Here is a 15,163-nt window from a genome sequence, read left to right on the forward strand (position 1 = left end):
GGGAAACAACACAGCAGGAAGGTGAAAACCAAGAACTTTGTTTACTGGTTGGAATCTTGCATTCATTGAAGAATTTCTTAATTGCAATTTGTCTGGAGTATGTAATTATCAATACTGTCATTTAACAACATACAATGTATGACAATGCTTATAATCAACTCTCTTTTTGAAATTTCAGTAAGTTGGACTCATCAACTCAAACAAATCAACTCAATTGAGAACAATTGTCATATACTTTGTACGAAAATGAAATAATAAAATAAAACTTCTTAAAATAACCCAATAAAATTGAAGGAAACAATAAACAATGTTCTCAAAACAAAATATTACAAACTCAATAACTCAAATCACTCTTTCCCTTCAAAATGTAACACTCTTTTCAGCCAAATGACTCAAATATTCAAGATTCACTGAATTGATTCATTTAATGTCAGTTCAGAATCAAATGACTCAGATCAAAAGATTTGTTGACTCTTTAGAATCGTTCAGTTCAGAATCAATGTCTCTCCGTTCAAAGCTCGAGGAAAAATATGCAAAAACAAAGTCTCAGTCCTGTTTGTCCAAAAACAAAAAGGAAAAGATTTCTCATACCAGTTTCGATGAATTCAAGATCAAAGTTCAACAATCAAATTGTCTCCGTGGGTGGCTCGCCTTTTGCATACGCTCATATGCGTCTCACGTGTCCAGGATGGTGATCACAATTTCTCAGAACACGAACACACACACACACACACACAAAAACCCAGCCAACGCAAGAATTTCACATCTTATTCAATAAGAAGATAATTTGCGCTGCTTTGGTGCTCCGTGTATCTACATCGGCCTTTATTCTCGATTCTCTGCCTCGTCTTCTTCTCACTTCGGCATCAGCTCTTCAAAGTTATCACTTTCACTCAGAAATGTAATCTTTTGATTGCATTCAAGTTTCTTTTTCTCAATACCTATCTTTTGATGCGGAATATCTGGAGATAACTCAGTGTGCATTTGCTTCGTCCGACTCGCTCGCTCTCTCTCAAAATGTCGTTGACAGCGGCAGTGTCGCCGGCGCAGTCTCAGTGCGCTGCTGCCATTGGCCCGTTGGAGTGTCAATCAATGCAGCACGATCAATAATTGGACGAAACAATTTTTGTCTAATTTTCAAATACTTTTTTTGCTTTAAATCAAAGTTTGTGATGTTATGATTCACCTCATAGCTGGTTGGTTTGGTTCATTGCTTATAATACTTTTAAAAATTAATGGAAAAATACTTCCAGAACCAACGCCACTGAAAAAGTGGGCAGGCACTAATACACCAAGACAGAAAACACTGTCGGAACCGACTGTCTATGGTCGGAACGACATTGTGTTCCATAAAAGGAAGATAAACTACATTTGAAGTGAGTTGCTAAAAGAAAGAAATCCAAAGACAGCACAGTGAAATAAACCATCTTTATGAAGATAAGAAATTTTGAGGATTGATGACACAGGTGCATCCTTTAGACACAACAGTGATGCAGAACTACAACCCTACTAATATGTTTGGATTGCACATTTCATTGCCTTTACTGTAAAATTGGTTTCCTGTTTTAAAATTTGTAATGTTTTCAATATTTAGCCTAAAAATAAGGCAAAAATAGAAATGATGTGCACACAAACAGACACAGACAAACTATTATCTCCCCTCAATCCCAAAGTACATTTGAAAGATATCAGCACATCCTTTGTCATTAAGGAACTGATAAAGCTGTCCAAGGTCCATATGGTTTCCTCTGGTCCCGTGAGGGTCAAAAATGGCTTCATGAAATCCAGTGAACTTGCTGGCTGAACTTATACTAGCGAATTTAAGCACTTAAATATATGTTCAAGTTCAAGAAATGTTTTATAGTCATCTAAACAGCCATGAATCACATACACACACAGGCCCCTAACATAATAAATAAGATCCTTATTTTGGACCTAACAAGTAGGCTATAGTCACACACACAGGCACACAAACAAAACCTATTTTAAATTAGGTATTAAACTCATCTTTGGTATTTTGAGTTTACACTCAAAAGGCGTGTTCACAAAAGAGTAAGAGTAGACCCTATTGATTTGGTTTAGATTTCAATTCATACCTGGCCCAGAACTCATCACAAGCAGACTGCAGACCCTCCACACACACAATACCAGGCTTTCCCGGCATACTGAACCCAGAAAGGTTCAGCTCCTTTGCCCATTCCAGAATGTTCTTCCTCTTCATCTTATTGTAGCTATGATGGCTGTAGATCCAGAGTCTAGTGAAGGTCTCTTTTGACTGCATTGAAACATTTTCCTTCTTGGGATCGTGGACAGGAGCACTTTTACTGATATATCCTTGTGCATTTTCATTGATCCACTGCACAGCAGACAGAATACACACATCACCACTGCAGTTTTCAGACAGGTAGGTGTTGAGGTTGGAGTGAAGCAGCATCTGCTGGGATCTAGTGAGCTCAGAACATCTGAAAAGGGCAAAAAATTATTATCCTAGTAAAAATCCAGAAGAAATCCATTTGAAATATTTATAATAACTTGGATCCTAATGGGAATTCAGATAAATTTTATCAGGGTTCCTCAAATCCGGCCCTGGAGGGACTCAGCGTCCGTACAGATTTTTGAGTGAAATTCAAGCACTAAAGTAAAGTCATTTGTGGTGATTTGTCTGATTAAATCATCGTAGGTCAGCAGCAAAGATTTGCAGTAGATTAAGTGAGAAATCCATAAAGTATGTTTTATGTATTAAATCATTGCATATTTGCATATAATTCTGTAAATGTATTCTATTGTGCATTTTTGTTAATTTTGAGGAATACTGAATCTGTTTGGTGAGTGTCAGAGGAGAAAAAACACTTGCAGAAAACAGCATCTGTTGTTACTATTTTTAAGCAGCATATGCATACATTTTGCTAAGAATATAATTCCAACCAATTGTCCCACGAACAAATACATATTTTTTCTTATTCTAAAATAAAATTAACTATGCATTACTGCATTAGCTACAGTAAAACAAAGGCTATTGCTATTATTTATTCTTTCGGATATTTTTCTTTAATAAAAAGTAATTTAATGATATGACAGCAAAAGAAAATCACACACATATATATTCATCAACCCATATCAGAATACAAATAGTTGTGCAAAGTAAATGAGTGTACTAAAGATTTTACAGTGTCAGTCAAGTCACCTTCATTTATATAGCGCTTTTAACAATATAGACTGTTTCAAAGCAGCTTTACAGAGATAATAGGAAATTAAAGTAACAGATTGTTTTGGCTTTACAGCAGCTCTTGAAAAAAGTTAGTCTAGCTGAAGTTAGTTTTTGATTGATTCACTTCCATTGCAAAGATCATTAGTTATTAAAGGCACACTATGCAGTTTCCGTTTTTCTCAAACAGCGACCCCTATGGAGTACTTGTATTTAACGTTACTGTCGTAAATACCACTCACGTAGAGTCGTCTCTGCACTCTTCCGACCGCGTTTTCTTCGTCGACTCTGCCATGATTCAAGTCTGAAATGCGTGCTAGCGTCTTCCATAAAGGCTGCTTCATTTGTTGTTGATGTATGTGATGTCGTGCCGTAAAGCAAGTCGTGATTCTCGCGAGATTTGTCGGGGCGCCACCTCTCAAACCTGCATTGAGAGGTGGCAATCAACCCCCCCACGCTTTGCTATCGGGATGATTCGCCCTACTACGAGTTTGTTTACCATCGAAATGATATCAAAGCTGTTATATTAAGGTGCAAATCTTACATAGTGTGCCTTTAACTTAGGGGCCGCTTAAAGGGATACTTCACCGATTAGCATTAAAGGGATACTTCACCTCTGGAAAGATGAATGTATATTTAAAATGGGTCATTTATGTAGAAGAAATGTAAAATTATTTTTGAATTTGGAGCCTTCTAGACTGAGAAAAGCCAGAAAATGTATTTTTGGCTTATGTGGATGAAAGACAACAACTCCCAGAATGCACTTGCTTCGCTGCCCTAGGAGGCCACTCCCAAGCCACGCCTACCGGTAAGAGAGCGCAGTTAGGCTAGGCTACTAGTGAGTCTCCGTGACCGTGACGAGTCTGCCCAGGATTTCGAGATCGCCCAAAATATCCGGGATTCGGCTTTTGCGTTCTACAGTCACCGTTCATTATGTTTACTGTGGCGAACAGGACGAGGCTGAGGGGCGCGGGAGAACTGTGCGAGGGCGGTGGCGTGATTACTGATGAGCGCAACGGTCTCGTATCTCTCACGGAGGAGCGGGAATTTTCTTAGCAATGTTAAAACGCACATCAACCGATCACTTGTTTAGCGTTCATGTAAACACTACATTCAGATTCACCAATCGGAATGAATTCAGTTAGATTGAAACAAAAGGTGTGCATGTAAACAATGAATGGCGACTGCAGAAAGCAAAAGCCGAATCCCGGACATTTTGGACGATCTCGACGGCCGGACATGTCCAGGAAAAAGAGGATGTAACCCCTACTACTGGGCTTTCTCCTAGCTTTCTCCACAGAACAAGAGACTGCTATCTTAGCCTCCAAAGAAAGACGGCTGACACCATAGACATGTATAGAAAGGCTAGATGGCTCAAGGCGGAGTCAGCTGTGTCGTCACTTGGCGGCCATCTTAGGTCAGGGCTCTGTGAATTAAGGTGAGTGAGCAGCACGCACACAAATCCTCTTATCTCGCTGAAATCTGGACGGATTTACAAACGGTTTGGTTTCTTACAAACGTTATTAACGTGGCTATAATTCTGAATGCTTAAACATTTTGAACATAATTATTCATATGTATGCAGTATAATAGCTACATCTCTGACGTTTATAACAAACCAAACCGTTTGAAAATCGGTAGAAAATTGAGCAAGTTATGGTTATTTAAAAGTACATGCACCATGTTATGAGTGAGCGAGCACCCTGTCGTAAGATGGCCGCCGTGTGCGGATGTCGAGCTCCATTGGCCAGCAGCGCGGACGAGACATCTAGCCTTTTATATGATATCTATGGCTGACACTATGTGTACATTCTGTGAGTGAGATCCCACCCTCTATGGGCGGGTTGAAAACATGCGGGATAGCTATGGAGCGAATTATGTGCCAAAATTAAACAAACAAATCCAGCATTTTGCAAACAAACTCGATCTACTTCGCAAAGGAAAACTCGACTCGCAAACAAACTCGATCTGCTTTTAGTGATGTTACGTTCGTGAACGAATCGTTCTTTTTGAACGAATCCTTTAGGTGAACGAATCGTTCTCGTTCACGTAATCCATTGACTCATATTTCTCGTTCACTGAAATCCCTCCCTCCACAGCAGCGCGGCGCTATTAGCAGTGCATGCGCAGCTCAGTGAACCGGTGTTTTCAACCTGTCAAAGAATGAACCTCGAGCCAATAGCCTTCGAGTATGAGATGTGACGGAGCATGTGATTTGTTGGATGTAGTGAACGAATACGCCCTTCCCTGACTGACCGAGCTGCTTTTGAGTCTGAACCATAGGTCTCAACGAGAGAGAGATCTTATCGTTTGTGAACGAGATGAACGAACTGGTACATGTCTTTCATGAACGAAAATAACCAGTTGTTTGAACGATAATGATGGCGAACCAATAGAGCTAGGTTTGTGTAGTTAGCATGTTTGCATCAAATAAACAAATTTACACTTTACCATTGTAATGAAAACAGGTTAAAAACGCAAGATATTGGTTAAATATAACAAAGACAAATTAACATCGTCATTTTTTACTTGGTTTGAGCTAAGGAGGGTGCACTTGACTGTTTACTTGATCTAAATTTACACTTCTCGTTACCTGCTTTTCTTATATTTTGTTTGTGTGTTTTAGTCTTAGTTTTGTGGTATTTTGCACTTTGAACAATTTACTTGACTACTTGTGTTCGTTTTGTATTATCAAAAATGAATTCATTACGTTTTATTCATGTCATATGCACTTCTCTAAAAACTAAAACAAACCAAAAAAATAAGACAGTATTATGTTTCATAACGTCAGCAAATAGCATTTCAGTTCGGGCTGTGAAGGGGCATGTATTTGGTTGGATCTACTGAACGAATCACTGACTGAGATCGCTCTTGTTTTGAGTCTGAACAAGAGAGAGAGAGAGATCTCGTTCGTGAACGAATTGAACTAACTGGTACTTTCGTTCGTGAATGAGAGTACTGGGTAGATCGGTCATTTAGCATGTGATACAATCTCATTCAAAGCGCAGTTATAGGTGTGCACATATAATTGTTTATATTCATATTCAACATACAGAACATCAACGTTTAATATAATCCCAGATTTATGAATGTGTATGTCTGACTAAACAATTAAAATGTTAATTAGGCTATGCAAGAAAACCTTGGTTTGGTCATCTGAACCACTTATTTATACTTATGTTATTAATTTAGTAAATAACATTTTAACAAAGCCAAATCACTTTTTTTTTTTAACAAGTAAATACGTTCATTAAACATAGCATAAAATACACTCTTTTTCGCCACCTGCTGCAGTATATGTAATATGAAGAAATTATCACTGAACGAATCGGTGAACGAATCTGAACGAATCATTTTGGTGAACGAACTGAAAATGAACGAGTCTCTGGAAAGAATCAAAATTTCCACCACTATCTGCTTTGCAAAGGAAAACTCAACTCGCAAACAAACTCGATCTGCTTTGCAAAGGAAAACTCATGGGCGTCGGAACCATTGTATATGGGTGGGACAAGAGACCCACCCACTTTTTAAGACCAATGATATTGGACCCACTTACTTTTACCGTCTCTATTTCAAATTTCTCTATTTCGCATTTGTCTGTTAATTCGCCGTCAGTCAAATCCATTCCACTAGAGGAATTCCCTAAACTCCATTTCCGCTGAATCACATTATATTTCTCAACGAGCCGCAACTGACGAAAGTAACCGCCCGTTGTACCCTTCAGTCAAATACTGCGTCACAAACATCAATAACAGCTTTAAGTTGTCATTGCTGGCAAATGACCATGGTATTAGCGGGATAATCCACGGATAGCTGTGCATTTAATGCACGACGTGGAGGCAAAGAACCGCCCGACGTGACGTGGAGTTTAGTTTACTTGTTTTAATTAAAAGGCACCAGAATACATGAAATGGTATTTACTCCAGTAACATTTTTCTGGGGGAGGACCCACCCACTTTTTTTTTTCTTCCGACGCCAATGGGAAAACTCGATTCGCAAACAAACAGAAAGCAATGTGCAAGTACAAAGGGCAGTTTGAGTGAAAATGCAGTGGAGTAACAAATATGTATTGTGTTTTACAAATATTTAAATAAATGAGCCAAGATAATACTTCACAAATAAATACAAACCATCCTACAATTTGCATGTAACCTTTGAACAAATACCAACTCTAGTGCATACAAATGCATATCTGTCTGTTATGATTGTGTGACACTCAGTGGTGTAGTCTAGTTTTTTGTAGTGAGTATACTGTAATATACCCCAATTCCTGCGTAAAGAACTGTCTGGATCGATTTCAAGTGGCGAGAAGATGACAGTTAAACAAATACTCCAGCGACATCATGCCACCCTTGAAGCTATGCCTAGTGTACTCGCTGCAATGAAATGTGCACTGACATTTGGAGCTTCTACAGCTATGTGCGAAAACTCGTTTTCTACTCTAAAAAATGTGTTCACGGACAATCGAAGGAGCATGCTACATCAGCGAAAGGCACATTTAGTGCAACTGGCATTTGAAAGGGACTTGACTAGAAAATTTCGGCATGAATGGAAAGACTCCGTCAGACTCCTACAGTAAGCACCGCAGACTCCAGCTCTTCTAGCAGGTTGGTGTAATTTTATTTATTTTGACTGCAGCTTAGTTTGTTTATAACGCTGTCTTGTATTAATCGTGATTTAAAAAATGTTAAAAAATGTGTATAGTATAGTGGGTATACATAATATAACCAGTCCTACTCAACCGGCTCCGAGCGGGATTCGAAGCGAGGTTTGCACGCACAGGTAGTTAAACAGAGCGGGATTCGAAGCGAGGTTTGCACGCACAGGTAGTTAAACAGAGCGGGATTCGATGCGAGGTTTGCACGCACAGGTAGTTAAACAGAGCGGGATTCGAAGCGAGGTTTGCACGCACAGGTAGTTAAACAGAGCGGGATTCGAAGCGAGGTTTGCACGCACAGGTAGTTAAACAGAGCGGGATTCGAAGCGAGGTTTGCACGCACAGGTAGTTACGCAGTTTGAGCTATAGTGCTGATGTGCGTCTTGGTCCAGTGCAAAATCAAAATACTGTTTTTTTCTTTTGCGCAATAATGACGTAATGATAGGGTAAATAACATTTTAAGGATAATAACATTTTAACAGGGTCTACTGTTTACCACCCCCCCTCCCTCCCATATAAACTAGCTATCAATGAAGTGGAGTCTACGTTTTTTAATCAGTTTTAATTTGATAAACATGAAACAATATAACAAAGCAACAACATGAAAAGAGTGTTTACTGTAATAAAAAACTGATTTGTGAGCTTTAGAGGAACTAAAGGTGTTCGAATAAACACGAAACACACGTGATCGTTGTCATGCGGTGAATCCGGCCAATCGTGGAACAGCTGTGTCGTCATCAGCCCTCGTGCAGCCCAGTGCAGCTGCTCTTAGGCTTGTTCGACTTCATGCAGCTCTGCGCAGACCGATCGGCGGCTGACTTGAAGCAGTGCATGCCGGTTAGAAATTTTGTCCGACTTGATCCAGCGCCGACGCCACGTGACTGTGACATGTGTCATCAAAGTACCGCGAGAGCGATTCGAGAGTAGCCGGAGAACTCAGCCAGCGCAGCTTCTCAAGAGCGGCTGCACTGGGCTGCACGAGGGCGGGTGACGACACAGCTGTTCCACCATTGGCCGGATTCACCGCATGACAACGATCACGTGTGTTGCGTGTTTATTCAAACACCTTTAGTTCCTCTAAAGCTCACAAATCAGTTTTTTTTATAACAGTAAACACTCTTTTTATGTAGTTGCGATGTTAAATTGTGTCATGTTTATCAAAATAAAACTGATTAAAAAACGTAGACTCCACTTCATTGATAGTAGCTTATGTTGAACTTTATTCTTGTTCAAACAGACGCTGTATGAAGCAGTACATAAAGTATTTAATGAAAATGTCTCTGACACATTATTTGGCAAATATTGCATTTATTTCACTTCAGCTGTGGTAAAGTATGCAAACACCACGTGAGCGGTCACTACGGGAACCAGAAAGTGTCCGACTTCACGTCTCCGTTTGCAGCTCCTCCCCGCCTGCACGCGGCTACTCTCGCCGATCAGTTGCATCCAGCCGCAGCCGATGTCGAACACACCTCACGAGAAGCTGCGCTGGCTGAGTTCTCCCCGCTCTCGCGGTACTTTGATGGCATACGTCACAGTCACGTGGCGTCGGCGCTGTATCAAGTCGGACAAAATTTCTAACCGGCATGCACTGCTTCAAGTCAGCCGCCGATCGGTCTGCGCAGAGCTGCATGAAGTCGAACAAGCCTAATAATTTGGGCACTGCATACGTCACAGGCAAGTTAAGAAACAATTGTAGGCTATATTGTTCTTTTTTTAAATAAGTAAATAAATGGGACCCTTCTTTCAATTAGCCTAAATGAAATGTTCTCATTAATTTATGGAGAACGAAAGAAATAGACTTGTTCAGTAAATGTAACATTTTTACAAAAATTTAAAAAAGTAACATGGCAGAGCTTTCAGTTTATAGATTCCCCTATCCTAGAGAGAGTGAATTGCTAAGTGCTAATCTGTCTAGATATGTAATAAACATTTTGCAAAGGTTAATTATAGATAAATGAAGACAGAAACACACCCGTTCACTGGTCATTTTCCTCAGCTGTAGGCAAAGGCAAGTTTCAAATCAGTGCTTCTCCGGGAGACTAGCGCTAAATTAGCCTCTAGTTTAGCGCAGGCGGGAAGGAAGTCGACCGGAAGTTGAAGCCGGCCGCGTGCCACCATCTTGTAGCAGAACTTCACCTGCAGTTAGCATCCCATTGACTCCCATTCATTTTGGCGTCACTTTGACAGCGAATAACTTTACATCTGAGGCGTTTGAAGACTCCATTTGTCCATTATTTATTTCTAAAGAAACACGACAATGTATAAAATGCTCCATTACCTTTTAGCTTATGTTATGGCCCCGTAGAAGCAGTTTTTGTAAAAGTAGGCTAACGATTGCGTCATAACCAAGCGACTCTCTGTCGCACAGTAGAGAGATTACCGTATGGACGGGAGGAGAAGCTCGCGGGCAATCGGGGGGACGTGGAGGCAAAATGACAATATAATTAATCAGAATACCTAGCAAAAGTTGCTACTGCTCCAAGCTCATGGACAATTCCTACTCACACTCTCCGTCTCTGCAAGATTCGGAAGGGAATGATTCAGATTTCTCTTGGCACAGCTACTAGAAGACAGACGGGTTGCTCACGTGGTCCGTGTAACGCTTTGGTCGGTTTGAGTCTGCGCGTCAGGAAAGGAAGTGCTAAGAAATCGCTAAAAATGGGCTTCACTTGTCTCAATTGAGTTCCAATGGGGTCGCTGTGTCCATTTCTTTTACTGTCTATGGTTTAGCGCCATCTACTGTTTTAGAAGAGGAAGTTGCTCAACTGCATTTGTGAGAAAATCTGCCTGGACACTTGTGAGAAAATCGAGCCGAGAGATCTCATAAAAAGCCAAGTGTATCACAATCATAACAGACAGATATGCATTTGTATGCACTAGATTTGGTATTTGTTCAAAGGTTACATGCAATTTGTAGGATGGTTTGTATTTATTTGTGAAATATTATCTTGGCTCATTTATTTATATTGTAAGGACTGATTTTCCTGTTAAAATAAAACTCACCTTGCAATAAAGCCATAAAATGCACCCTGGACAGCAGATAGCAAAGACCGAGCACAGAACCTTGTCCTGCCCAAACTTATCTCCTTGTCCCCTTGTTTGACTTCAACTCATCCCCCCTCTCCCTCCTCAAGGCACTGAAAGTTCATTAAGAATGTCTATATAACACACATGGTGTATCTTGTGAATATGTTGTTTTTCCTTTCCATGTTTGGTATCATTTTAAGTGTCTCAGTGCGATTGGTAAAATGGTCTTAATTTCGTTGCAGTCATTGGTTTAATGAGAAAGATTTAGGAGAATCTAAACTAGGAGAATCCGGTTCCTCCTCTCTGGTAGATATCTCTTTAAGATATCTCAAGAAACCAGGTGCTACCCCCCTGGGGTAAATGGATTGGCTCAAACAACTCTAAACAATATTTGTATAACCCTTTTTGTTCTCCTCTGGGTATTTAAGGATGTGTAACAGTGCAGTCTTTGGGAAAGCACTCACACACCACTGTGTGTCTTTGTCAGGAAAACATTACTTACTTTTAGAGTCATCTTTGAGTAAATGATGTCATGTATTTTTCTGAATTGGCTTTTAATCATTTACTTCTGTAATTGGCATGATATATTTTTACCTGACAAATAAATGTTACATTTTGATTTATTCTGAAGTTTCAGAAATCATTCATTTTAGTAGATTAAAAGTGTAGTCTGATGTTTCCGCAAATCTTTGTCCAGGATAGATCAAACTTGAGGCACTATGAATGGAGCATGGGGCACATCTTAGGAAGACCTTCTGATTTCTGACTATTCTTATGACTTAGCATGTTGTACGCTGCAAATATTATAAAAAATTACACCTATGGGTCTGCAGTGAGCGGCTGCATAGGGTAAAATACTTGCACTGCACCCTCTGACTATTTCAGGACTGGCTAGTTTGTGATCGTGAGCGCACATTCGCGACGTGACGTCTCAAAGCGACACAAGGTCCGTAATGAACGAATATTTGAAATGAGATGCATTTCAAAATACATTTTATGAGATGCCCAGAATAATCAAAGATCTAAATTAATTCATAATCAATATTTATGATTATTTTCTAATCAGAAACATGATCTAAATTTGATTATCATTTGAAATTGGAGTCAGATTACGCATAGAGCTAAAGTAATACTAAAACTAAATTCCAATAAATTAAGTGAACTTCACTGGAGCGCTGAAAAGACATACACGCATTATACCTTCGCCAGGCCGTTGGATTCCGTCGTTGGGCCAATGGGTGGTCCTTACAATATTTGTAAAACACAATACATACTTATTACTCCACTGCATTTTCACTCAAACTGAACTTTGTACTTGCACATTGCTTTCTGTTTCTGAAAGCAGATCGAGTTTGTTTGCGAGTCGAGTTTTCCTTTGCGAAGTAGATCGAGTTTGTTTGCAAAATGCTGGATTTGTTTGTTTTATTTTGGCACATAATTCGCTCCATAGATAGCCCCTACTACTGGCTGTAGTCTTTAGCCTCTGGCCAAAAAATCCTCCGATGACGCAAAATGACGATTTTTGCGTCATCTGAGGATTTTTTCCAGACAAAAAATACATAAATCTCTCGTCTCAGGGGGATATGAGGGTGGAAAGCACGGTAATTCAAAAATACTACTAATACAAAGCTTAATGCTAAATCCTGAAGTATCCCTTTAAGCTTTGTATCAGTAGAAACCCGGTAGTATTTTCGAATGACCGTGCTTCCCTCCCTCATGTCCCCCTGAGACGAGAGATTTCTGTATTGTGTGTCTGGAAAAAAACCTCAGATAATCGCCATTTTGCGTCATCGGAGGCTTTTTTGGCCAGAGGCGAGAGACTACAGCCAGTAGGAGGAGCTCGTTCCGCATGTTTTCAACCCGCCCATAGGGGGATCTCACAATAAAACGGTGTCTTTTCAGTTTCGAGTCAACTAGTAGCCTAGTTGTATCATTTCTTCCAATACGGCCCTCTGTAACTGGTAGGCGTGGCTTGGGAGTGGCCTCGTAGGGCAGCGAAGCAATTGCATTCTGGGAGTTGTTGTCTTTCATCCACATGAGCCAAAAATACATTTTTTGGCTTTTCCCAGTCTAGAAGGCACCAACTTCTAAAATAATTTCACATTTCTACTACATAAATGACCATTTAAATACACATTCATCTTTCCAGCGGTGAAATATCCCTTTAACTGAAAACAGAAAACTTTTAATGCGCTCTGGCCGTTCATTTGCACGACAACAGTGTTTGGTGTCTAATAGCTAAACGCATTGCCTCAGAGTTCAGTATTCTACACGCTTATCTTTACATTATGAAAATAAAAATTGAAATGATTACTACTGTATGTAGTCGCATTTTAAGTTTGAATAAAAATCTGTTTCAAGCTACATGGTTGGGAGGAAATGATTAGTGCAAACATCAATGACTTATTTTTGCATTGTTTTTAGCTTTCGTGTTTTTACCAAGCCGCAACCTCCCTGTCTCTCTCTTGAAACAAACACGGAAGTGAATTAAACGGCAATTCATCAACTGGCCGCTTGAGGCTGACTGCAAAAGTGAGTCAAATCTGCATCTCCCCCATGTTGAAATGCCCAACTTTACAGCAGAAAAAAACAAACATGTTTACAGCCTGGAGCAAAAAGTGGCTTTGGTCTATACAGCTAATTTTGCCCTTCATGACAACTGTGAGGGGGGTGAATATTTTTATAACTCATCCGTTTAAATTATATTAAGCCTTAAATTTCTGCATAATTAAGGGTGTCCACTTTTGAGTGACAGGTGGATTCCCGCTGCTGTGGTCATTAGTCATCATTAGCCGTTTGTCTGCTGTCTGTTAGCTGTCACGTTACCTCAGCTAATTGTCTGACTGTAAAAATAAATAAATTTGGGAGTGACGCGCTGCCAAGATGGCGACGGTCGGCTACGCCCACTTTAGGCTTCAAAAACGGTCTTCAGAAACCTACGGGTGACGTCACGGACACTACGTCCATATTTTTTTTACAGTCTATGGTTTTTACTCATAAATGTTCTTACTCTTATCATGAGTACTTCGACATGTGCTTGCACGACATCAAAGTAATGAGACTCACAATGCACAGCGAATCCAGGTCATTTAAAGGTCATATTATTCATTAATATTTTCTTCTTTCTTAAATCACACTGGACGTTCTAAGAAAGAAAGGATCAAGCATTTACAAGGATGATGTTCAAAATTCAAGCACATTTTAAACCTTCGTTTTTGCAAATTTGAAAACTCGATTCTATTAACCTTAGTTAATAAAGATACAACTGTTCATTGTTTGTTAATGTAACTTCACAGTGCATTAACTAATGTAAACAAATACAACTTTTGATTTTAGGCCCAGATCCGGCCCACATCTGGTACACATGGATTCCAGACGTACCAGATGTGAACCGACACTGCTGTCTGGGTTTGATGATCCCACTAGAATCCTTCAGGACTATTATCAAATTATCATAGAAAGTCCAATAGGAACTGTCAGTGTGTATTCAAGTACGTCACTGAGTAAACAATCAATAAAAATAGCTTATGAAAAATATTAATTGGAAACTCAAAATATTTAAATGCCTGACTGACAGTAATATCTGGCAACACTTTCGGGTAGTCAGCTGGGTAGGTGCACAACAATGTAATGCTCACCTATCAGAAAAAAAGATAGACATGGAATTAACTGATCAAATTAAAATTAAATGATAAAGAGTGCATTTGAATGTATTTCCCCAACTTACTGCAAGGTTCTCCACCTTCAGCTTGATGTTGAATTGTGGTCTGGAACTGGGGGGAGTATGAGCTGAGCTCTCCACATAAGCCCTGAGCTCTGCATGGGAGAGCTCATCCACTTGTAACTCTTCTTCATTTGGAAACATGCTTAATAGCAGCTCTGTCTCTGCAAATTGTGCCTCTGCTTCCTCTGAGCAAGTCATATTTCCAACATTTGTATCAACACAAATCCAGTGTTCTTGCAGAATATTTGCTCACAGTCACACACTTCTGCCAAGACTATATAAAAATAAAATAAAAATAGAATTAGTGGTTAGAATGGATGCAAGCATAATTCATGATTAAATTTTCACGTGAGATGATCACACCCTAATAGAATTTCCCCACCTTGAAAGGCCAGTTATTTTCACCAGTTTTGTACTAAGTACTAATATACTAAAACAGTGATATTAAAAGACCAAATTCATTATACATCATATAGATGATGCATTATACAGGCAAACCGATGCACCCAGAATATGAAGCTTTTTCCATAGAAAACTATTATAAAGA

General features: G+C 39.6%; 1 protein-coding gene across 1 annotated transcript; it reads right to left on the minus strand.

The window, feature by feature from the left end:
* Nucleotides 1-1,422: 1,422 nt before the first annotated feature.
* Nucleotides 1,423-14,814, minus strand: LOC311069058 (RWD domain-containing protein 2B-like; the record flags this gene model as incomplete). The annotated part of the gene is made up of 5 exons (XM_084091982.1): nucleotides 1,423-1,811; nucleotides 2,097-2,462; nucleotides 6,730-6,923; nucleotides 14,468-14,530; nucleotides 14,620-14,814. The coding sequence occupies 5 exons, from the start codon at nucleotides 14,812-14,814 to the stop codon at nucleotides 1,652-1,654; spliced, it is 978 nt and encodes a 325-aa protein (XP_083948108.1). The 3' UTR covers nucleotides 1,423-1,651.
* Nucleotides 14,815-15,163: the final 349 nt, after the last annotated feature.

This window comes from Abramis brama, assembly GCF_963993115.1.
Source record: "Abramis brama genome assembly, chromosome: 18".
NCBI lineage: Eukaryota > Metazoa > Chordata > Actinopteri > Cypriniformes > Leuciscidae > Abramis > Abramis brama.